The 27,304-nt window shown below is 36.0% G+C and overlaps 1 protein-coding gene across 1 annotated transcript in view; it reads right to left on the bottom strand.

The window, feature by feature from the left end:
- The window catches only part of LOC127435892 (cytosolic carboxypeptidase 4-like), a 231,675-nt gene that overhangs the window by 2,789 nt on the left and 201,582 nt on the right, over positions 1-27,304 (bottom strand). The window contains exon 23 of the mRNA XM_051689673.1: positions 23,007-23,170. Within this exon, the coding sequence (XP_051545633.1) occupies positions 23,007-23,170 (164 nt within the window). The remainder of the gene's footprint in view (positions 1-23,006; positions 23,171-27,304) is intronic.

The following is a 27,304-nucleotide window of genomic DNA, read 5'->3' as shown; positions in this document are numbered from 1 at the left end:
AAGTAAAAGAGTTTTCAATAATAGTGTAATTATATAAATTAAGCCCATGTAATAATAATGTATGCTTAATGAATTAATTTTATGATGGGCCTTTATTCCTTTTATTCTGTGTTGAATTTTTATTTTACGATTAGCCAATCTCCTGTAACACTTTACAATAAGGTTTCATTTGTTAACATTAATTAACAACATCAGTTAACATTAACCAAGATTAATAAATGCTGTAAAAGGATTCTTCATTGTTAGTTCATGTTAATTTCAACATATAGTAGTACATTTTTTAAAATCAAAAGTTGTACATGGTTAATACACTATGAACTAACAATGAGCAATGGTATGTTTATAAACTAGCATTAACAAAGATTAATACATGCTGTAAAAATATATTGTTCATTGGTAGTTCAATGCATTAACTAATGTTAACGAATGGAATCATACTGTAAAGTGTTACCCAATTTTCTTTATTTATATATTTATTATTATTATTATTATTATTTTATCAAACAGTTGTAAAAATAGTAATTAAATAATATAAAAGTACAACAAACATGTACAAACAACACTTGGAAACATGCAACAACTTGCCCCAACCTGACATTTTTATAAAAATCCCTTTTCCTGAGAACACAGTTCAACCTTTCTGTTAAAATTGACCTTCATAATATGGTTAGCTACAAAATATGTCATTACTTTTTTATTTTATTTATTGAACTAGGTATTTATTTTATTTTTTCTTATTTCATACTTGGTGACTTTAAAAAACAATTCAACCAAACCAGGATTGTAGTTTACATTTATGCATTTGGCAGATGCTTTTATCCAAAGCGACTTACAGTGCCTTTATTACAGCGACAATCCCCCTGGAACAACCTGGAGTTAAGTGTCTTGCTCAAGGACACAATGGTGGTGGCTGTGGGGATTGAACCAACAACCTTTTGCTTACCAGTTCAGTGCTTTAGTCCACTACACCACCACCACTCCATACCCAGTTTAGCTCTAAAGCCAAAAATGCAAGACTATTAAGAAGCTTTTACCATACTCAACTAGCTAAAAAGCTCCTGGTCTTAATTTCTGATACTAAGTAGGACTGGGAAAACATCTCTACTCAAAACATCTATATTATGGTCTCATATGGTGTCATTTTACTGTCCTAAAATTTCATATGATGAAAGAAAAAAAAAAAAAAAGTATGCTGAAAAAAGTCAGTACTGAATTACAAAAATAACTGACCTTTCAAAACGTAAGCATTGACCTGTCTTGAAAGTTTTTATAATGATGTTTAGAAAATGTTGTACAAATATAGCCTACTGTCTATCATTATTCAGAAATGTAAATAGTAGCAGTGAAACACAGTTGTGCACAATGGGGGTGACTGGTGACATCCATTTCATGTTTGGCAGTAAAACACAAAATTGGAGCCAGACATTGAATATGTCAGGAGAAAGTAATTAATAATTACATGCTATTGCATGCCATATCCAAAAAAATCTGTAACCCATTTGGAAAGTACAGAACAAACATGTATATTATGGTATCACCAAAACACAACAATTCTTGCCCAAAACACAAGTGTAATTCAGCCTAACTTTTTAGACACCAAAAAAGACTTTTGGAAGCAATTTTACCCTTCAAGATGTGTCGGGTGAGCTCTGTACGACTCGCACATTGAGTTACTGCAAAATCATGGCTTCCATAGTGTTACTGCAATGACACGTGTCAATAACATTTTGATGTCAACAGAATTAACATCTAAAGATGAGTTCTGAGGAATAGGGCACCTTCATCTCTGTAAGCAACACCACGACCAATATTTTTTGAAGCAGTGCAACAATCATGTGGATGTCTGACTTAATGAGCTTGTTTCTTGTCTGAAAGCAAAGACTAAGTGTACTTATGCAGGTCTGGTTTCAATTACTTTAAGTGGCTGCTGAGAATGAGAGTCATGTTTGTTTTTGTGCAGCTCGGTTAAGTGAAGTCCATGCATCGTTGTGACAGTCAGCAGGTCGGCTTTTCAGGACGTAATCATAAAAATATAACACCTCACATCTCGAAAGACCTTAATAAGACAGAGTGTAGGCAGAGCAAAATAAAGAGGGACAAAGAGAATGAGAGATAAATAAAGGTGAGACCAGGGCTAGTTGTCACACTTTTACAACAGTGAATATTTTGGTCAATACCATTACTTAGGCCAACATAAATTAAATAATTATATATTATAATATAAAATTACAACATAAAACCATCTGAAAACTTGCTGAAATCTGACATTTATGTAAGAAAAAAAAAAAAAAAAAAAAAATATATATATATATATATATTAAAAAAAATGCTACACTGTGATCCAGCCATTTAGAAGCTCATCATATTAAAAGTTAAAATATAAAAAACATTATTTTGGTCAAAACCATTATTTTGGCCAACAATAATTATATATTAAATAATTATATGTTAAATAAGTATATATTACAATTAGGGATGCACCGATATGAATATTTTTGGCTGATCCCAATTTTAACAAAAATCTCTAGGCCGATATCAATACTTTGCAATTTACCTTATTTTTCGTCAGATTTTATTTTGGAATTATGCTTTAAAAATGTACAAAGAAGTAAAAAATCTAACAACAAATAATTTCTATTGAACAAGGATTGGATCTGTTGAGCACATGACAGGCAAAAACTTTTAAGAGAGCCACAATGAAAGATAAATAGAAGATAAAAAGGATACAAAAAATAAAATAAAAATAAAATATGAAAACATGGTATGAAAATTTTTTATTTGGTACTCAGTAATTTTTTTTTTGTTTGTTTTTTTTTTTTTTATACAAAAGAACATTACAACAGAAATAGAACATTACAAATTAATTCTATGTTGGACAATTCCACGGAAATGTCAACCACATCATGGAAAAATAACCCCCCTTTTAAATTCTGTGTTATAGTGGTACAATAGATAATGCCGTCCAGACCACTAGAGAGCGCCGCTTGCTCACACAGGGCTGACTGAAGCACTGAATTAAGATTATCCCTGCGTCCGAAACCACGTACTGTCACAGTATATACTGTATTTGATGAGAAACGCATTTCTCGGCCGGTAAAACAGTATGATCTTTTGGTATGTGAGAGGCAGTATGAATAGAATTCGGACATACTAACATCCAGGAACGTACGCATGGTCCCGTGACCAGAATATATGACGTGACAGCAACAACCGTGAAAATAATCCACTCAAGTTCGATTAAACAAGCGGCATTTAAGCACAATGAGCAAAATTCTTGGTGTAATAGCACTTACAATGCTAGTTCTCCAGCATTTGTTTTAAATCCAGCGTTTGAACGTGACGTCTCCTCAGCTCCCGATGCATTGTGGGATAGGAAAGTGTTCAACCGATACACACTTCAGATTCTCACTGGAAGCAGTAGGTCAACCGGGCATTTCTTGCTTACTGTCTTATAAATACTATGGATTCGTACATACTACTCCAGAGGCAAACTGTTTTGGCCTACTAAATAGAAGAAAAGTATGGATATTCGGACCCAGGTTATATTTTAAAACACAGGCTTTTAGGGTTTAGTAATCATGCAAGGCCATAGAGCGATTTCAGTCTTAATTCAATCAATCATGCAGCATTAATGGGTATCATACTGATGTCTCAGAAGTCAAAGTCTTCTACATATTGTGGCTATTATTATTTCTGGATTTTCCCTTTGAATTCACAGCACTTTTACAAAATGTGTTACTAATTCATTATAAATAAACTATCAATTTTTCATATCTGCGTTTTCATGCTTATAACTGATATGCCGATGGTTTTCATTTGGTCAATAATTTGCCAAAAAATGTCAGCAGCCGGTAAATCTGTGCATCCCTAATTATAATATAAAATTACTAAATAAAAACACTTTTATTTTTCAGTTTAATAAGCACATTAGTCCATTTAGCGAACTGTTTCCCAGAGGTGAGAAGTGAAGCGGTCAAAAACATCCGGTTTTCCACCAAAATGCCAAAATAAGAGCTCCATTTAACTAGATGCGTGAAATTGAAAAAATGCAACAGAAACATTTGACTTCTGTATAGTAAAATGTAATATTCAATGTAGTTGTAGTAGTAGAATTTATCAATAATAATTCCATTATATTTAAGCAATATCTTATATCTTTCATCACTGCTTTCATTAATACTGTGATGCTCTATTATGCAGCACTGTATTTGACCATAATAATAATAATAATAATAAAAAAATAAAAATAAAAACTCAAATTTTGGGTTTTAGATTGTGCTGTGAAGATCAGTATAGACACTCTTCATTTAATAAAAAAAATAATGCCATGGTATGTTAAAAATAAAATGGATTTCATAGGGCCCTATGTGCAACTTGCTTAATTCTGACACTTATGTTATAAAAAAAAAAAAAAAAAACAGTTCAACAATGTGTTTAAAATCTACCTTCATTATATAGTTGATCCTTGCCTTAATGGATGCCAGTGTGGATTTTTATTTCACTTGTTTACCCAAAAGCTATTACAAAAATGTTGATATTGGAAATTGATTTTGGAATATAAAACTCACAAAAATACTCTAATTTAAGGGGGTTTTGAACTAGTTGTTTGAAACCAACATACAAAACCACTGCTGGAAAAATCACTCATTTGTGTAACTGGACTTTCTACAAAATTAATAAATACATTTTTCAAAAGTCAGTGGTATCTTAGGGGACGTTAAGCATCCAGTGTAGCTAATTTGCTGCAGGTTGCCAGGACACAATTACCTGCCATTTCAATTACACAAACATCACTTGTAATTCACTGTAAGTATGGAAGACAATCAATGCCTGTCAAGAGTATTATGCCTCTGTGGCTAGAGATCCTACACAGGGACACTGGGGAATAGATAAACAACAGACAGTTGTTGGGTTTGCGGTTGAACACTCTGCATTGTCGTGGAAGACAAACCTAATACCTGCTTTTACAGGCTTGCACCCATGTCGAAAAACCATAGTCACTGTCACAGTCTTAAAATCAGATATTATGGAAAGAAATAATTTTTCTAACACTTTTGAAATAAAATGAGTGTTATGTAGACAATCTCAAAGACAACGTTTGCAAAGCAAAAAAAGCTCCCTCCAGAGTCCATCGAGATTATTTATGGAAACAAATCAGCAAAAATAGTAATTTTGTAGACGAAATTATCACTGTTCGGATGCAAGAAACACTGACTAACATTAAAAGTAGACTTCCCGAGAAGAAAAAAAATTAGAATATGTCTCTTTAAAATTCCTTTCTTATGGACAAACCTGGCCATGATTTCAAAAGTTTTCCCTGTTTTGTTGATCTGTTAGTGTGATGAGGAGGCCGTGATGATGCATGCCTGGTGCTGAGTTGACTAATCAGCGGGAGAGAGATAAGATGGGGGGATGCAGAGACACCAGTTCGATCGAGATAGAGACGCACAAAGCTGTGTGGTACTGGAGCGGTTCGCCTGAAGACAGAGGAGCTCATTGCCATCCGCAAGGAGCAAAGGAGCCGCTGCCATCTGCCAGGGGGCAGGAGAGCTCGCTGCCATCCACCAGGATGTGGAGGAGCCGTTGACATCTGCCGGGAGGTGGAGGAGCCTGCTGCCTTTTGCCAGGAGGTGAGGTCCAGTGCCATTGCCCGGTGTCGCGGTGGACTGCTGGCCAGCTGACCAAGGGCCAGGCGACAGCGTGTCCGGGAACCGGCGAGCCACTTTCTCTCATTCTCTCTCGTTCTATCTCTCCCGCTTGCTCTTTCTCTCTTCCCTTTCCCTCCCCTTGTCTCTCTCAGTTTCCCAGGAGGTGGGGAAAGCTGGCCAGAGGAAGGGCGGCCGAAAGGGCAACACATCCCCTCCAGGAAGGGGGGGGGGTGTAAGTCAGGCCGGAGGTCTCCCTGGCCTGAATCTGCTGGTGGAGGAGTGTGACGAGGAGGGGGGCGTGGCTGGGCCGTGATGACGCACACCTGGCACTGAGTTGACTAATCAGCGGGAGAGAGATAAGGGGGGGCCGGAGAAGCAGTTCGAGAGAGAGAGAGAGAGAGAGACACGAAGTTGTGTGCATCTTTGTTTGTTTTGCAGTTTATGTTATGTTTGAGTTCAGTTTGTTATTAAAGTTTTACGTTGACTGTTCAGCTGGTTCCCACCTCCTCCTTGCCCATCTCAAGAACCCTGTTACAGTCAGATTGGTTCTGACGTAAAGATAAAATTGACTGCCCTTGTTTTGTTTTTCCCTCTCCAGTGTATGTTAATCCATCAGAAAAAACTCCCCTCTTATGTTCTGATATAGGTTTGATGGTTGTAAGACTAACATTTCTGAAGTGTGCTATAATCATCTCACAGAATACTGGAGAATGCTTGGAGTCATCTCTTAGACATGGGAAACAGCTCCGCAAATCCACGATTTCAGTTTAATGATCTATACAAGTCTCTCTTGGCTTGTCTGGCTCGTCAAAATCAGTATGCATGCTTATGAAGTAGCATGTCTCTATTTGTTGCCTTGCCAGCATTCTAAAAGTGTTTGAATTCCACTTTGGATAGTTGCTAAATAAATACATCATTCATTCAAGTGTTATGTGAATATTTGCATGGCCTGTGCCACATCTTGATGAACATGAGACAAGTGAAAAAACTCACAGTGGGAAACAATATCGCCTGTAGTACATGGAATGAACCAATATGGAAACTGACCCTGCAATCAACATACTCTGACAAATGAAGGGTTTGATTACATTATTATTCCAAAAAGCAGTATATTTCCACCAAAACAGGAAAAAGGGTATAAAAAGGGATTTCAAGCAATCAAGATTTTGTGTGATCAAATCAAAGATATGTGCTTATATATATATATATTTATTTTTTTCAACCTTATGTCAAACGTTGATAGTCAACTTACCCTTACTTTCATTGCCATAACACAATGTATTCAGATTTATTCAGTAATATTACAGAAAGGCAAAGCAAATGCAAAGTAATTTAAAGAACATATAGGAGTGACATTTTGATATTGCATTCAGATTCCTTGTCACTCCATTTGACTGGAGCTTAGATCTAATTTTCATGCTATTCGCCCACCAAAAGTGTTTATTATTTATCATCTCTGTTTCTTGAGATGAATATGTCTCGTCTAATTTGTATGTATCATTTGTATTTATAAGGAAAATGCAGTCTTAATGGGATTATGTCATCAATTCAACAAAATCCATAGTGACCAGAATCAGTAATCAAGAGACATAGAGCAACATTCATCCATGTAAACACAATGGAAGTGTGTGGAAACCAATCTCAGCAATCACCTCCTGACCAAGAACAATCCAAAGGTTATTAGAATTCTCCCCTTGTTACTTTGATAAAGGGACTTAGCAGCTTGCATTTTAAAAGCCTAATTTCTCAGTAAGAGGAAAAAAAATAACTTGCTTCAGTTGGGGCTGCAGAATACTTTCATATTTCTGGACCTAAAGCTATGAAACAAACTGACACAAGCTCAATATGCACTTAAATCTCTACACTATATTGAAGCACAGGGGTTGGCATGCAAATTTGAATTGCTCATTTCACTTTCAAAAAGTTCAGTTTGGGAACTCCACAAACACTTTGTTAATAACATTATGCGGACAAGAAAAAACAACACATTTAGTTCATTAGGGTTCTAATTCAATATATAAAAACAGAACCTTTAAAAATAAGAAACTTTTTGGCAAAAAATAAAAATAAAACTGAGTAATACTTTAGGCTCTATTAAATAATTTAATGTGCTATAGCTTTCAGTTTTTTCTAGTGACAAAGTACCTACTGATATGAACTTTTCTAATTCACATATCCATATAATTATGCAACAATAATACAAAAACTAAAACAATAACATTTTAGAATTCTATGTTTGGAAACTCTAAAAGGTTCTACAGTATATACAACCTTTTTAGAACCCTATACAGTTTAAATCAAAATTATTCAACCCCCCTGACCAGCAATACATTCTGGTGATGTGAATTAAAACACATCAACTAAAACCTCAGTAAACAGTCAAAGTAAGTTTTTAATACACATTTGAGTGATTTTGAGAACAAAGAGTTCAGTTTACCCAAAATTTAAAATCAAAAATAACTAATTCTCTCCACAAATGTCATGTCAAAAATATTTAACCCCCAAAGTCAATCATTTGTGGAGCATCCTTTATCCTTAATAACAGTAAATAAATGTTTCAGGTAAGTGTTGTCAGGCTTCGGACACCTCTCTATTAGAAATTGTACACATTTCTCATGAGCAAAAGCTTCCAGCTCATTGACATTCTTTGGTTTCTGTGCTGCCACTGCTTCCTTGAAATCCCAACAAAGGTTTGTAATGGGATTTTAATGATGGACTGAAAGGGCCATTTAAGGACATTCCACGACCTATCCCTGAACCAGATTTTGGACAACTTGGATGTATCCTTGGTGTAATTGTTTTGCTGGAAAGACCAGTGATCACGAGCTTCAATTTACACACTGAAGGCATCATATTTTTCATGCCAAAATGGCCTGATATCTGAAAGAATCCATGGTGTCAGTCACATAGTCAGGATAGCCGTTTCCTGCAGCCGCAAAACAACCCATAACAGGACTGACCCACCTCCATGCTTGACTGTGGGGATGGCGTCGTTCTTGTCATCACCATGTCATCTTACTCCAGACCTACTGCTGACCCATGGGTCTAAAACTCATTTTCAGTTTAGTGTCATACATCTATAAAACCTTCTTCCAGGACTCCACAGGTCTTTCCTACTTCTTTCCTATTACTTCTTGAATATTCAAGTCAACATTTCCCTTGGTGAAGTTCTGCTTTCTTCCACACCCCAAGAAGGTTGCTGTTGTACCATATTTAAAAAATATATGAATGGTGCTGCCAACTTTGTCTATTGGAAATTGAAGTGCCTTGGAAATGTACTTTTAGCCATGACCTTTCTTGTGTAATGAAATAATCTCCTCTATTAGCTTTTGAGACAGCTTATTTTTAATTGCATTTTTTGCATAGAAATAAATTTTTGCTTAAAACGCTAAACTTAAATTTTAAAACTTAAATAAATGCCATTACAGATTGATGATTTAATTTTGTTTTAAAACAATTACTTGTGTAGCCATACATATTTAAGAAACAGCTACATGCAATAGGGGTTGAATAATAATGACATGGCTGTATTTTTAAAAAATCCTGCTATTTAGAAATAGTAGGTTATATATTCACACTATGACTTTGAATGTGTCACTCAACTGATATAGATGTAAAGTTAAACAATTCTGGGTCATCAGAAAAGCTTACCTTTGTAAATCCTTATTCTCTTGGTGGGGTTGAATAATTTCGTTTGCAACTGTATGGTTCTTTAGACTGAACCCTTATTAAGGGTTCCAGATGGAAACTTTTAGGGGTTTTAAAGGAATAGTTCACCCAAAAATGAAAATTCAGTCATTGTTACTCACCCCTGTGTTGTTATAACCCCATGTGACTCTCTTTTTTTCCTAACACAAAGGAGAAAAATGTGAAAAATGTTGTGCTCAGTGATGACATACAATGGCAATTTATGATGGCAACCTCTTCAAGCTTCAAAAGGAAGCAAAAGTATAATTCAGAAATCTAATAAATTGTTGTATGAGACTGAGACTCATGGCTTGTTCTGAATACATTAAATAAGGTTTGGTGAGAAACACCAAAATGAACGGTTTTCGCTTGAACGCCCCATCTCTTGAGTGAGTGCAGCATAACTTCTGCTCTCTTGCACTCTCATGAACGCACAGGACAGCAACGGTCGGTGAAGAGTTTCACTAAATAATACATCAGATTTTGGTTTGTTTCTCACCAAACCTTATCTTATGCCTTCAGAAGAAGGCATGACTCGCATACAGTAATTTATTAGACTTCTGATTATTTTGCATCCATTTGAAGCTTGAAGAGGTAGTCACCTTAAATTGCCATTGTATGACAACTGAACACAACATTTTTTCACAATTTCTCCCTTTGTGTTAAGAAAAAGAATGAAAGCAATATGGGGTTAAAGCGACTCAGGGGTGAGTAACAATGGCTGAATTTATATTTTTGGGTGAACTATCCCGTTAAATGTGATGCAGTTATGTTAGTCAAGTAAAATATTTAGGGATTTTTAGTCCGATATTTGTGAATAAATATTCTACAATGGTTCTTTGAAGCCTCTTAGCAAGGAATCCTCCTTTTATCAAGTACCAATATTTTTCTGTATTAGGTTCTTGAATTGGCTATATTGTTCTCTGGAGATTAAATATATATATATATATATATATATATATATATATATATATATATATATATATATTGGTTCTTCATATCAGTGTATTGTTTGTTTGTTTTTGTTTGTTTGTTTGGTTGGTTGGTTCTTTGAAGCACAAAAAGATGGTTTTCAAAAGAACTAGAGGATAAAAAGTTCTTAATGGAACTTAAACAGATTCTGCATTGGAATCAAACTACAAAACTCTGTGTTCAAATTGGAACCTTTATTTTGTGTGTGTGCGTGTGTGTGTGTGTGTGTGTGTGTGTGTGTGTGTGTGTGTGTGTGTGTGTGTGTGTGTGTGTGTGTAAACTTATTTTATAGGTTGAAAAGAAGAGTTATGCTGTTATCTTGCACTACATCAAGTCTAACTTGAGTAATTCATTTTTAATATTCAGAATATACATGTGGCCATCAACATAATAACATTTTTAGTTATAACTCTCCCTAAATGAAAAAAAATTTATATCAGAATGGAAAATAAATAAATAAATAAATAAATCAACATTTTGGTCTTGATTCCATGCAAACTATAAAGAACATAAAGACTTTATTATAATTAATGTGGATTAAGGTCTTCTATATTTTGTGACGTGGGCAGATATACTTTTAGTTACAAAATTGCATTTGAAAGTCATCTGTCTTCACTATGTTGATGAAATATGTGGCTTATTTTTTATAATGAAGTTTATGTGTGAAGTGGCAGCAAGACATTTACTGGTAATGCCATTATTGACATTTAAGCCATTTAGAATGCAGAAGCATAATTTAATTACACTTTAAAAAATAAGTTAAGTATATCTGGAGAGAGGTGTGCTGCGCATACACATGGTATGTAATTGCTTCTCAAATCCCATGTTAAAGACCTGGTCGGACTATTTAAATATATAAATACAATAAAATATCAAAGTACTTTCAATGGATTACAGTTCCACATTCAAGAACTACATAAAGGCAGCATTAGGTACGGATAAGACAGGGAATTGTAATGAACTTAAGTTGTACGTGCATTACTTTTCTCTAAATGTCACTGACTTATATATGAAATATGAGATTGTGAGCTAACAAAAGTCTGCAGATAATGCAAACCAAAAATATTCAGACATTTAATCATGCTCAAACCTAGAAACCTAATGGGCTGTATTTTAATCACAGTGTATGTGTTCTTATAAGAGTTCCACATCCACAATACATAGTCTAATACCTATATAAACGTGTACCATAACACAATGTGATCTCATTAATATTCATAGCATTTATACTTAAAATTGAGGTTCTAGCACACATATGTTTTCATATGTTTGAATTGACACTGTAACCTACAATTTTAGAATATTGACAACATCTGAAATGTACGTTATTTTACGTATATAAACAACTTTCCAGACAAACAAATGAGTTTTAAGACCTAAAGACATCAGAGATTCAAAGATATTCTGGTTCGCACCATGCGTAACCATGTACACCATACATGTACAACCATGAACAAACTCTTCAAAAAGTCTCATAAGAACAACTCAGGAAGAAAAAAAAATTGAGTCCAGAGTTCTGGAAATAATTTCATTTGCAGATTAGAAGGGGCAAGCTGCGTGCAGCGTGTCGGGCGCAGGCGTGTGCGTGCCTGCGTGACGGCAGGGGACAGCGATTCAATCAGCTCTCTCCTGGGAGACGTCCATCGCTGTGCAAGGATACACTGCACTTGTTTACAGTGTGTGCTCTCACAAACTATTACAGACACCTCATAAGAGAACTGCCAGTGAATATCTTGTAGAAGGCATTAAAATCAATGCCACTCAAAAGCTGTTTACAGCCCACTTTTCAGGCTCTTATCTTCCTCTTCCTATGTCTGAACACAAGCTAGAAAAGGAAGTGTAGAGGTGCTGTAGTTTCAATTTACAACACACCCCACTATCAATCCTGTTTATGCACAGATTGTAACTGTTCTGAATTATAAGTATGCTTCTAATGATTCTTTTGGAGAGTCTGTCAAATTGTGCATTAATAATTAAATATGTAGCTGAGCAATATCATTTTTTTATTTATTTATTTTTTTGGATGAATTTGCGGTTGTACAAATCAATTAGCGTAATTTCCCTGGTGTTTGTCAGTTCAGTGATTTTGGTGGGATACTTAGAAATGTGTGCGTAAGACAGCGTTCTCTTAATAGATAAAAGGACAAAAATGAAATAGCAACCAAAATCAGTTTTCTGGGATGAAATGTTTCAGAATACTAGGTACTAGAAATAAAAAAACAAGCAGCATTTCTACCATATTCAGAAACTTAAGTTCAATATGTTTATCCAGAACCCTAAAAATTAACAAGTGCTACACAACAAGTTTCCAGCAACAAGCAATTTGTCTGTCCACACTGAATGCAAAATTGCTTCAAGACATAACACAATCACAGCTAGTCAGCACATACTTTATATTTAATGAGCATTTATGTGAAATCTCGGCTCGTAGCTTTATCTCCATGTGCAATTTGTCGTTGCACACTGAACGCGAAACTGTTGCGCTACGTGACACAATTACAGCCAGTCAGAACATGCTTGTGGGGGGAATTCACTAAAAATGTATTTCACCCAGTAAATGTGCTGATGGTTTAGTGCCCAATTCACTAAAGAAATTATGAAGATTAGGCAACTGCAGCAGCGAGGAGTACTTTGGACCATTGTGATCTGGCATACTGTGTCTGGACTGTACAGCATCACTCCATTACTGTGATCCAGACAGCTGAATTGTTTCTTTATCATGGCAAAAGTGCACTTGACTGGACTGCACATCTGTATATATGCCAGGTTATAATGTTTTACTCCATCATTTTAACATTATTTGATAAATTACTACTGCCGTGAATGATAAAAAATGTGCATGTGTATAAATCTATTTTAAGTAGCATTTCTATTTTAAGAGTCAAGGTCCGGTTCATCCTGTAAGATCTTACAAGGTTGTCTTGTTCATATAAGTTCATCGTTATTTCATATTTGGACTCATTTCTTTACCAGCAGTTTCCACTAATCCTGATGGAAATTTAAAGAAACCCAAATCTTCAAAAATCTTTTGGAAATGGGGTGCTTCAACTTTGAAAACAGCACTTCCGGATCTATTTGAACAAAGTGCCCATTGAAAGCATGTCTTTTCTATGATGCCAAAATAACCTGGAAGTGCTGCCGCTGAGTGAATGTCTGTAAACAGTAACTTAATCTATAGCTAGATAACTTCATATATACAGTATCCATCTATAGATTTTTGTGAATAAGCCGCAATCTATGAGCTGAGTTTACATATTAAAGGGGTCATGTCATGAGGGTTCAAAGTTTCCTTGATATTTTGACATATAAGAGGTCATTCTACTATAAAAACATACTGTAAATTTCAGAACTCAAAACGTAATCCCCATTGCAATAAAAACACTTATTTAAACCAAGCTGCAAAAACGCCTCGTTCTCTACTTCCGCGACTTCCCTAAGTCACATCAACGGCTACTTTACATCACTGCACCCTTGGCCCTACCCACTAGCGCTCCGTTCATACTCTGAGAGAGAGAGCAGGACAAACAGGTCTAGTGTGGCCTAACTACTCCTGAACACCAAAGGGGACTCATATGGACTATTTTGAATATTTTTTGTATATAAACATGCACTAGACAGACGTCTTTGACCATTGTCATGTATCTTGCACTGCTTTTAAAAAATGCTGTGTCAAGTTACAACTCTGAAAAGGAGACCCCATTCTGTTTCATTCAATTGAGCTGCTCTTGCTATTTTGAGCACAAATGCATCCTGGAGACCTTCTTGCACCCATCTGGGCTATTTTTAATTGTTGGTGTATATAAATATGCACTAGAGGGACATTCTGACCTTTTAGATGCGTTTCTGGCAATGTGCACGAACCAGTCATAATACGATTCAAGCTTTGCAAAGGAACTTTTATTGAAGGATGGGGAAGTTAAAAACACTTGGACCCGATCACAAAACCATAAGTAAACAGTTTCATTCATGAATATTTCAAATGTCATGACTGTTAATGCTGTGCTTGAGATGAACAGTTTAATATATTCGGATGCAATGTGTTGGATGTGCATTATGTGTAAACCCTGAAATGTTATTTTATAATGTTGTGGAGCTTGTTCATTGTCTTCCGATGAAGTTTCAAATATGGCTGTATTTGAGGGGCTGTACGATGTTAGGCAGTCATAACAGTGGCCATTTATGTTGAAGTTTTAAGGAGGCATTTAGGTCAAAACCGAGTGTTTCAGACAGAGGGCCAGAGACAGGGTGGAAAATGATCATATATTACTAAATTATGAAGAAAAAAAACATCACTAACATTATCAGTGGACCTAATGACCTAAAGTAAATGGTCAAAACGCAGCGCTGTTTCAGCACTGATTGTGCCTGCTTAAACTATATTGCAGGGTCAGCTAAAATAACTTGCGCAGCAGTGGTGCAACTATTTAGTGAATTTGTCCCTTGATATTAAATGTACAGTCATGTTGAGCGGGATTTTGAGTAGTAGCTTTATACCATGTCCTGACCAGGCAAATAAAGCAACTTGATGACCACAAATAAAGTCAAGAGCAAGGTTATGTATGGGATCTAATATCCACCCTCATTATTTTCTCCCACCTTGACAGACATCCTGCTATTGCACTGCAATAAATCTGAATGTGGGTGATTGGGTTGAGACTTCCAGAGCATCAATAGTTCACACACTTCCTGTAAGATGTGAGGACATAACTTGCATGCTCTCGATGTCTCAATTTGGCAGGCAGAGAGCTTACATTCAATTCCTAAATGCACTTGCTTGACTCTTTCCATCAGTTCAGGACATTTGGCCAAGCAGATTGACGATGGGGTGAGCATTTGTGGGTATTGCTCTGTAACAAGAACAACACTAAATGTGTTTACTCTCAAGGCATTTTGTGAAACTTGTGAGATTGCGGGCAGCTGTTCAAACGAATTAACATCAGCTAATGTGGAGATACACTGGCCTCTTTATTCAGAAATGCATCTGGCCAGTTGTTCGTGAGATATTGCGATGCAACGGGGAGCTCTTCGAATGCATTCTGGTGCAATCAGAAAGACGCAACTGAATGGAAAAATGTCAGGTAACTTATCATGATTAGCCTCGTTAACAACAAAATCGACATGCCCTGGAATGTTTGTATGATTTATAAGAATAGGATGGAATGTCATTATAAGAGGAATTTTAAAGAACGCCGTTTGGAGTTCAGCCTTACTCTAATGCGCAGCGAAGTTAATCATTTCAAAAACCTTCTTTTCATCACACAGAAGACAAATTAGATAAAAAACAACACAGTGAGATAAAGAGAAGTCGATGTGGGCCAAATGAGGAATCTTTGGTGTAATAAGGTATTAATATCTAATATTCAAACTCATAAAATGGCCCTGCCTCAGACATATAACAAAGGAAAAAAGACTGGTTTGGAAAGAGGTGATACATCTGTCTCCTCTCGAAATACTTCTTAAATGGTCTAAATAAATTAAAATCTATCCAGCTAACTGCCAGAATCAACCTTCACCAGTTTCCTGAAGGGCGACAGTCATTTCAGAGTGGATTAAAAAGTTAATGTAGTTTGTGGGAACTTTTGATGGAATAAGTTTCACAGCAGCCAGCTTAATTCTCATTGTTTTAAATGCTGGAGGTGCAGTCATGGCCATGCTGGGTGAATCTGAGGACAATCCTAATGGATAAAAACAGGAAGCTTTTTGTCTTCATTCAGGAAAACTGTAATGTAAATTCATCAAGAATTGTTGAGGAAATGTATAAATCCTAATATTAAAATTGTCATGATTTACTCACCCTCATGTTGTTGCAAGCCAATTGACACAAAAAGAGAAATTCTGAAGAATGTGCTGCACGCTCTTTACCATGCAATTACAATGAAAGGGGACAGAGATTTTCAAGCTTAAAAAAGGATGCAAAAGCACCATAAAAGTATCATAAAAGTAGTCCATATGACTAGTGCTCTATTTTCCAAGTATTTTAAAGTCATATGATTGCTTTGTCTGAGAAACAGACCAAAATTTATAGGAATGTTCCAGGTTCAGTTCAATTTAAGTTCCACTGACAGCATTCGATGTAGCATAATGTTAATTACCACAGACAAAATGTTTAATTCGTCCTTTGTTTATTAAAAAAAAAAACAAAGTCCCAGTTACAGTATGGTGCTTACAATGGAAGTCAATGGGGCCAGTCCTTCACCCTTTAAGCCCGCTGGCGGGCCCGCGAGAAAATAAATCATCAAAATATTAATAATGACAGTCTTGACCAACAAAAATAAGTGTCGTTTGAAAGCTAAGAAGCTCTACTTTCCAATCCATGCAGGCATTATAACCAAAACAGAACAAGTGTTTTGAAATAATAATAATAATTAAAAAAAAAAAAAGTGTACCATTTTGATAATTTATAAAACAATTTGCACTGTACATATTATAGCAATTAGTAAAAGCATCAAATTGATCAAATTGATCAAATAGCCATGTGTCATATGTTGTTGGAAGGCTCACAAAGAGTATAATACAACCATCTGATTTGTTTTACTCATAGATTAAAGAAATAGTGAGTAATAGCTAAGTATATGTCTTTGACAATTATGTTAGTGTTGATTATATGCTGCGTTTTTGCTTGTAACTTCATGAACAATAATACGAAAATAAAATGTCTCATACCATTACTTAGAGGAGGTGATTATCTTTCAAACGAGCCCACACACAAGGTAAGATGCAAAGATCATTAGATAATCCACACTAAGCACAATGTGACATATGGTCACAAGGAGATGGCACCATGTAAATGACATAGAGTCAAATGGGATTCATTCTGTGAAATCTCATTACTAAAATCATGTCTTCATGCTATGCATAATTTTAGTCATTGTTGTGTTTGCATATGTAGTAAGTTCTTATGTACAATTATTATGTTTTATTTGTTTGGAGTGTTTTTGGACACATGGAGACGTTTTTGGACACTATCATGAATAATTTTTGTAATGCTATAACTTTTGATTGCTTTGTCGCATTAACACAACATTTTTCTCACATACAGTTGACAAAACAAAGCAAAAGCAGTTTATTGGAGCCACCTTATTTACACCCAGAGATATATAATGTCAAATAAGAAAAAAGTACATTTTGAGCTCAATTAGTTATAATGCTTTAATTTTGGGTATGCCACTGAAACAGGAATTCTTTAAAAACTTTTTAAAGCTAAAGGGTTAAACATAAAAATACTCACTATTTCAAAACAAATTGCCACAAAATGTTAACAATATACTGTATATGTAAACATGATTTTAGTGCAATAAAACCTCTTTTCTAAATTATTTTAGTGTGAAAGAATAATTTACAGTTTTTACCAGCTTTTTGTCGTCATGGCAACAAAGATGCCATTTTTTATTTAACTTTACACAGATAAAGCTGCTAAGTGATTTTATCACACTAAATTCATGGTAACATGTGTAACGTTTATGTCTTGAGGCTATACTTGAAACGGTGTATATTTTAATGTTTATGGACTGGCCCCATTCACTTCCAATGTAAGTGCCATTGTAACCATTGTAACCTTTTTTTCTTTCTTTCTTTCTTTCTTTTTTTTTTTTTTTTTTAAATAAACAAGGTCAATATATATATTCTTTTTTTTTTTTTTTTTTTTTTTTTTTGTGATAACATTATGCCACAAATGCTGTTGGTTGGGCTTCGTTTGTATTGAACCCAGAATATTCCTTTAAGTTGTTATTCACTGATAATCTTCCCCTCCAGAGAGCTGTCAAGATTTTCAATGTATAATGACTTAAATTTATTTTTCTCACATAGGCCGGTGAATATAGCACACAAGTCGTATGGACTATTTTTAGGATACTTTTATGGTGATTTTGAATCAGTTTTGAAACATGAAAGTATGAGTCCCCATTTATTCTAATTGCATGTAAAAGTGTGACCAGCACAGTCTTCTCAATTTCTCCTTAGGTGTTCCACAGAAGAAAGTCATAATAATTTGAAAGAAATCATGACAGAATTATCATTTTTGGGCTAATCTTACTTTTAAAAATAATTACTGTATTGTTGTCTTGTTGTTTATTGATCCTATCTGTTTGTTTGTTTACACTTATAAAGATCCCTTTTATGGATCACAATTTAATACACAGTGTTGTAGTCATGACCAGCTCATCCGAATGCAGTCAAGATCCGAGTTGAGACCGAGACCAGAGAGGGGTCGAGACCAAGAACAAAATCACCCTAACACACAGCCACAGTAGCGAGTTGGAGCACTCTTCTTGCATGCGTGCTGGATAGCAGCCACCAGACAGCTATCCAGCTATAAGCTGTTTTTTTTTTGTTTGTTTGTTTGTTTTCAAGTTAGAGTCTTTGGTGAAGCACTCTGATTTGAAAGAAGAAATAGAGCTCAGAAAGAATTACAGAGCAGACCATAAAATTCCACCGGAACTTATTTTCAAACTCTAATGAAAGGAGTGGAGCAGTAATATAGATACACTGTACAGATATGTCACCCTGTAAGATGTCATGATTTAGAGGTGTGGAGATGTTCAAATCCTTTTTATTAGAGGATGCTATATCTTCTAAAGGGACTGGCATCAAAACACCGTCTGCAAAAACAGTGTTTTCAGAAGCCTTTTTTTCATTAGATAAGAAAATATGCTGTTAGATGTTATGTGGCATCACCAGGAAGCTTTTCAAACCTCAGCATTCCAAAAAAAAGTTAGGTCAGACGCAAAATTAAACTTTTTCATTTCAACACTCGCCCTTTGATAAAACCCATCTCAGAATCTATTCAAAAATCGAGTTTTAGTATTAGAAAATCAATTCTGTGGAAATCTTGTGACTAACAAAGCAAAAAAGCAGTTTTCACACGTCTGACAGTGGATCACAAAAGATATAATAGACCTGAAGATTAGAGTATTCTTGTGAGCAGTCATGCTTTGACATCTAGCAGGTATCAAGCACTATGTCTGGCTACTTTTCATTCGGAATTGCGCAACCAAAAGTGTTGGGGAGGAAAATAGCATATGAATGCAAATTCCGTTCCCTTAGAGTAAAGCCACAAACAAAAAGGGCTTCCTGTCAGTTCTAATGCATTCTCTCTCTTTTGTGTCTGAGTTGAATTAACCATCCGCGTGACTTTGTCTGGGATGATTTTGGATGTGTGGCGTCAGTATAGCCAGTTGTCCTAGAATGACTTGTGTAAAGTACAATAAAGTCTGTGTGGTGAGATGGAGAGGAGAGGGAGGCAGTGCTAGTGCTTGCATAATATGACTGGAGCTGTGCAGCTGGCGGACACTGCCTTTGAGTGGAAAGTGATATCCATCTGTCGTCGACTGCTATGTTGGCTGTCAAAAGAGACTGATAAAATCGCTACACTCCTTAAAGCAAAAAAGAAACGTCTGCAATGGAGACAGTCTTTCTCTTTCTCAAACACACACGTACGTTGACCTATCTATCAAAATTGGGACTGTCAATTGACTTCTACTGTTCTTCAAGGGATAGATCACCCAGAAAAGACAATTACATCATACTTTACTCACTTTCATGTTGTTACAAACCCATATGACTTTCTTTCTTCAGTGAAATACATAAGGAGATGTTAGGCAGAATGAAAGTCTCAGTCCACACTCACTTTCACTGTATGGAAAAGAGATGCAATATAAGTGAATGGTGACTGAGGCTAGCATTCTGCCTAATATCTCCTTATGTATTCCACTGAAGAAAGTTGAATGGGCTTGGAATGATAACAGAATTTTAATTTCTGGGTGAACTATTCATTTAAGTAATTTAGTGTTAAACTTAACGATTAATCCTAACCCAAACGCTAGTCTTTAAATACAACATTTGAAATATTAGGAAGTACCTGAAGATTATTTAGTCTCCTTTTGATAATATTTCCTTTTGAGGATGCCACTAAAATAATTTTTTTTTTTGTTTGTTTGTTTCAGATATCACTAACAAAAATGGGGATAATTTTCAGCATTTTGATCCAGACACAATGCGTCAAATAGTGTCAGGAATATTAAAATGTGAGCAAACATGGCATAAACTTGTGAACAAATTCTTATTATATGTAAACTTGGTCACTGAGATATTGAATTTACACACACACTGGCCACCAAAAGTTTGGAATAACGTACAGATTTTACTCTTCTAGCTGTCAGTTTGTCCAGATATTCAGATGACATTTCACCCCACGCTTCCTGTAACGTACCATAGATGTGGCTGTCTTGTCGGGCACTTCTCACGCACCTTACAGTCTAGCTGATCCCACAAAAGTTCAATGGGGTTAAGATCCATAACACTCTTTTCCAATTATCTGTTATCCAATGTCTGTGTTTCTTTGCCCACTCTGACCTTTTATTTTTATTTTTCTGTTTCAAAAGTGGCTTTTTCTTTGCAATTCTGCCCATACAATTAAGCTATCAGCTGAGTACATGTGAGGCATCTATTTCTCAAACTAGAGACTCTGATGTACTTATCCTCTTGTTTAGTCATACATCTGGCCTTCCACATCTCTTTCTGTCCTTGTTAGAACCAGTTGTCCTTTGTCTTTGAAGACTGTAGTGTACACCTTTGTATTAAATCTTCAGTTTTTTGGCAATTCCAAGCATTGTATAGCCTTCATTCCTCAAAACAACAATTGAGTTTCTAGAGAAAGCTGTTTCTTTTTTGCCATTTTTGACCTAATATTGACCTTAAGACATGCCAATCTATTGCATACTGTGGCAACTCAAAAACAAACACAAAGACAATGTTAAGCTTCATTTATGAACCAAATAGCTTTCAGCTGTGTTTGATATAATGGCAAGTGATTTTCTAGTACCAAATTAGCAATTTAGCATGATTACTCAAGGATAAGGTGTTGGAGTGATGGCTGCTGGAAATGGGGCCTGTCTAGATTTGATAAAAAATTACTTTTTTCAAATAGTGATGGTGCTGTTTTTTACATCAGTAATGTCCTGACTATACTTTGTGATCAGTTGAATGCCACTTTGGTGAATTAAAGTACCAATTTCCTTCCGAAACAGCAAAATTTATTCATTATTCCAAACTTTTGGCCAACAGTGTGTGTGTGTGTGTGTATATATATATATATATATATATATATATATGTATATATAAACAATTTTAAAATGTTTTCTTTGCTTCAAAAGTAAAGTACTGTATTATTTTAATGAACTAAATAAAACAAATGGAAATAAAACTTTTTACAAAATGTCTCATTTAATTATCGACTTATTTCTTACATAAACCTATCGATTTGTATCAGAAGACATTCATTGATCGACTGGAGTCGTATGGATTACTTTTATGCTGCATAAATGTGACTTGTGGACCATCAAAGTGCTGGCACCCATTTACTTCCATTATAAGGACCTGACAGATCTTCTTCTAAAAATCTTCATCTGTGTTCTGCTGAAGAAAGACAGTCATACACATCTGGGATGGCTTCAGGGTGAGCGAGTGAATAATGAGAGAATTTTCATTTTTGTGTGAACTATTCCTTAAATGTAAAGATGTTTCACAAATTGTTAAATTATTTTTAAATGTGTTTTTTTTTTTTTTTTTTTGGCCTAAGATGCTTTGCTACAAAATAATACAAAATACCCTGCACTCTGCCGTAGCTTGCAATTTCTTATGAAAATGGAAAATTAATTCAGGCATCTGAAGTTTATTTATTTGTCTACAAACATACAAGAAATGACATGCTACCTTCCAATCCACCTAACTAGAATGTAATTCCTTAATGAACCCAACACGAGTAAGCAAGCTGCATTCTGCAGTTGCTCATAGTTCAGTTACACAATACTCTCAGGTAGGATCAGTCAAGTTTACTGTTTCTCCTTAAAAAAAGTAATAGAAGAAGAAGGGGAACAAAAGAAAGTGTGTGAAATCATTGAGAGAGGAGAGGAGTGGGATAATCTCCTCAGAACACTGAGCAGTCTGTGTGGACAAGATGTAACAATTCAAAATGGTCACAAAAGGGATTTAATTGAACTTGGTAGAAATCAATAGCTCAGCTTTGGTCCATTTTATACCATGACAGCAATCGAGACTCTAAGTGAATTTTAACTTGACGATGGCAGGGAATGGAAGAGAAAGAGAGAGAGGGAGAGAAAGAGTGTGTGGGGAAAAGATACAAGTTTACAGAGAAGAAAGAAAACAGTGAAAGTGGCATTGCTTCCAGGACAGCCCTTTAGTGGCAAATTGAAAACTAGAAAGGCAGCAAATTCACTTTGAATGCTCTTCCGTCCGAGTCCCAGTCCTATAAGATCATGTTTAAAAAAGTAAAGTTAAATGGCACCCTGACTTGGCAACAGTTACAAAACTCTGGAATGTGACAAAAGGTCACTATACACTATTAAGGTGCCATTCACAAACAACGTGTAGTTGCATTATAAAACGTTAGACAGTGCAACGAATGAAACATTTTTTAAAGCAGCGTGATTCATTGCAACAGTCAAATTAGACCGTCTAGCAGGTTCACATACAAAAACAATTCCAAAACAGCGCATACGGATGCAAAAACTTGTCTTGTGTGAACAGACCCTCACAATAGCACTTTTTTTTTATTTATTTTTTTTTATCTCATAATGGTAATATAATATAATAAGCGGTTATCATATAAAACACTTAGCATATAAAATCTCCAAAATGCCCGTTGAAAGTCTGTGGTGAAGTATTCGTTCATTTGGAACTCACTTATTGGATTTGTGGTCGAGGACTCGGTCGTCGAGGTCCAGCAGAGCAGGAGCGTGGTGGATCAGACGACAGTTGTAATTGATTGAGTTTTTCCTGAGGGTAAGCAGACTCTGACTAAACTTCATCCCCATCTCTTCCATTTCCTGTGTGCCTGTCTGAAGACCCTGTAAGGGGAAAAAACATTTTAGATTGACATTTGACATTTATGACTAACAGACTATTAAAAAACACTTATGTCTCTTAATTCTATAGCTATGTGTAGCCACTCTAAGCAACCCTTCTGTGTTTGCTTAAGTGTTTGCACACTTAAAGGTGTTATATAATTTAACTATGCTACAGAACGTTCTCCTATCCCAGCTTAATATGCGGAGACAACAATATGGGGCCATTCAGACCAAACACGTTCTTGTGCTAAAAAAAAAAAGCACACTTTTAAAAGATGATGTTCTTTTTCACCTAACATGGTGTCTAAAAAACATGCCGCTCATGCACAAGATGCTAAAAAACAGCTGAATGCGGCACAATGGTCAAAGATATCCGTATAGTGCATGTTTACATAGAAAAATGGAAAAAGCACAGACGGATACAAAAACACGTTCAGTGAGAAGGGCCCTTAAGTGAGCTATTTCAAAGCCCCAATATCAAGGCAAGTCAGTCCACACTGCGGCCATATTGGGAACACTTCCGGGCAGCTATTTCCTATGGATACAAGCGGCATATAAATACAGCTCCTATCTACTTAAATGGGAAAAACTGAAATCTCAAAAACGGTTGGTCAAGATTACGATCAAATAATACATTTCAAATCAGCAGTCAAATCTGACAACAATGTTATCACAAATTGTGCTTCTTTAGCTCAAAAAACACTATTTTTCAGGCTGTTCCAGCTAATGCACATGCACATTCTCAATTTAACTAATCAATTTTGTATCTAAAAGGTGATTGGCTCTTTTACCTGTAAGGTGGGACTTCTTGTACTATACCTGCCATATTGTGTGTTTGGTCATTTTTAGGTTAATTTCCCCGAAAAGTGTGAATAAAATGCCATGAGTTTGGGGTGGGACTACCTGCTTTTTGGAACAATGGCAGACATGGGAGTGTTGGAAAAACAGCCATTATTTTTCAATTAGCATTTTATGTAGCAAATGCTGCAGAAATTACATGCTTTTAAGTCACATTTAAAAATACATATATGTCATTGCATTGGATAACAAAATACCAAACCAAGTTGCATTTACTTCAATAATAGATAGTACAAGCACACATTTCAGGAAGACATTATGAAGCCACAGGTACAATGTTTAAAATGAAGACAAAAAAACTATTTGGACACTTTGTGATTGTCTAAATTAAAGTAATATGTCCATAGTTAGTGTGATGAACTAAACCTTTAATTTACCCTGCAAGGACACCTGTGGGGAACTGACATCCACTAAAAATCACCTTGGGACCAGTTGGTTCAAATAAATTGCAAAAATGGCTAAGGAATGTAAAGTTAATTTTGAGAAAAGGGTAGCATTATTTGTTTAGAGATGCCACTGATATGTTTTTATCTAATGCAATGTAATACACAAATTCTTCAGTGAGGCTTAAGAGTCCAAATACCTTTTGGCCCCATTGCAGTATATTTTGCAGTCTTTTGTAGCACTTTTTTTATGAAAAACGTACTAAAAGTAGCACTGAGTCTGAGTTCCAGCATTAATCTACAGGACATTGGCACCACACGATTATACACATCCTACTGTGTACAAACTCTGGCCTTATATAAAAGCAGTGGTCCGGAACAACCATTAATGGAAATCCAGACACTAACGATATTTTCTTACACTAGTAAACAAACACAGTGCAGGCATTGAAACTTTCATGCTATTCTGGGCACACAAAAACCAGCAATAACCCAAAGTCCTGACCCAGTGGTTAAATGGGCTGTGGATTACTGCAAGTTAAAATCAATAAATCTGCAGTGTCTCTGTGTTTCTTCAGCGATCCCTTTGCTGGGGAAACCAAGAAAAAAAGTGTTTGTGTAGCTGTCCATTCGATGAACGTTCACATCTGCATCAAATGCTGACCAATGCAATAAAATGTCTACAGATAAACTACAGCCATTTTATTCTTAAGTACCTCTGACTTTGGCACAAAAGGACTTCATATGTGTCATATACACTCACTGAGCACTTTATTAGGAACACTAAACTTACACTGGGTATTCCTCTCTTTGCTTTCAAAACATACAGGTACAGCCTCAATTCATCGTGGCATGGATTCCACAATGTTGGAAACATTCCTTTGAGATTGCGGTCCATTTTGACATGATTGCATCACACAATTCCTGCAGATTTGTAAGCTGCGCATTCATGTTGCGAATCTCCTGTTCTACCACATCACAATGGTGTTCTATTGGATTCAGATCCAATTATTGGGAAGGCCACTGAAGAAAAGTGAACTCATTGTCATGATCATGAAGCCAGTTTGAGATGACTTTTGCTTTGTGACATGGTGCATTATCATGCTGGATGTAGCCATTAGAAGATGGGTAAATTGTGGCCATGAAGGGATGCACGTGGTCAGCAACAATAATCAAATAGACTGTGGCATTCAAGCAATGCTTGATTGGTATTAACGGGCCCAAAGTGTGCCAAGAAAACATTCCCCACACCATTATACCACCGCCACCAGCTTGGACTGTTGACGCAAGGAAGGTTGGGTACATGGATTCATGCTGTTGGTGCCAAATTTTGACCCTACCATCTGTGTTCCTCAGTAGAAATTGAGATTCATCAATACAGGGTAAGATTTTCCAGTCTTCAACTGTCCAGTTTTGCTGAGCCTGTGCCCACTGCAGCCTCAGCTTTCTGTTCTTGGCTGACAGAAGTGGAATCCAGCTGTTGTAGCCCATCCACCTTAAGGTTCGATGTGTTGTGGATTCTGAGATGCCATTCTGTTCACCACAATTGTGGTTCGATGTGTTGTGGTTATCTGAGATATCGTAGTTTTTCTGTCAGCTCGAACCAGTCTGGCCATTCTCCATTGACCCAACACAGTGTTAACGTCTGCAGAACTGCCACTCACTTTTTTTGTTTTTGGCACCATTCTGAGTAAACCCTAGAGACTGTTGTGCTTGAAAATCAATATCCAGAATCCAACCTAGCCTTAACCCTAACCCTAGTTACAGAAATACTCAAACCAGCCCATCTGGCACCAACAATCTTGCCATGGTCGAAATCACTGAGATCAAATTTTTGTCCCCATTCTGATGGTTGATGTGAACATTAACTGAAGCTCTTGACCCGTAAATGCATGATTTCATGCATTGCACTGCTGCCACACGATTGGCTGATTAGATAATCGCATGAATACATAGGTGTACAGGTGTTCCTAATAAAGTGCTCAGTGAGTGTATGTGACATTCATATACATTTTAACGTGTAATCTCGATGCACACCCAAAAAAGTCCATGGACATGTTATGTGTCATCTACCCACGTGTAGCCACTCAAGATGAATGGTCAGGCGGCACGAACACCAGCAAGATTACTGGGCTGTTTATGTCAAATCATATTGATTCTTGCACGAATAAACTCTTTAACCCTTACGCTCTGGCCACACTGAAACTTGCCTGTTTCAGCAATCAGTTTTCATGTTAGATTAGTCCTTTCATTACATCATAATTACTGCAGATTATTTCGCCAAGAAGCAGCTGCACCTGCTTGCTCAAGCATGTTATTAGCATGTGAAACAATACACGTTTCCCAGAGAAAATGCAGCAACAATCCTCACGAGCCCTAAAGTGAGGCACAACCCCAGTCTGCACTTGGAGCGGCGAGCTGGTGCAATCGAGTCCTGTCGCACTGCACCATAATCTCTATTAAAGTCGATTCATTATGAACGCTGACTGCTGTCTGCCGCAACTTTGAAGGACCACAGTGCATCACGTGCTTGCTCACCATGATGTTTCATTTACAGTGGAAGTGATTGGGCGAGAAAGTGTGTTGATATTGTTAACCAAAACTAAAACAAAAACTAAATGAAAGCATTTTTGTTAACTGGAATTAAAATAATAATTGAAAAACAACACATTGTATTTACTAACCTAAAATACTTTTCCAAGACTTCAAAACTAACAAAAAAATAAAAATAAAAAATGGCCACAAATACATTTTATCTTTTGATTTTGAGACACAGTGCATTATATAATTTGAAATCTTTACAACCCCCCTTCAATATACTAGACATCCCTGAAATATTTAACAGCGTTAGGGGCTGTTCAAACTGAACACATTCTTGTGTAAAAAAAAAAAG

The sequence above is a fragment of the Myxocyprinus asiaticus genome, chromosome 46, assembly GCF_019703515.2.
Source record: "Myxocyprinus asiaticus isolate MX2 ecotype Aquarium Trade chromosome 46, UBuf_Myxa_2, whole genome shotgun sequence".
Lineage (NCBI taxonomy): Eukaryota > Metazoa > Chordata > Actinopteri > Cypriniformes > Catostomidae > Myxocyprinus > Myxocyprinus asiaticus.
This window is presented reverse-complemented; position numbering and strand designations above follow the sequence as displayed.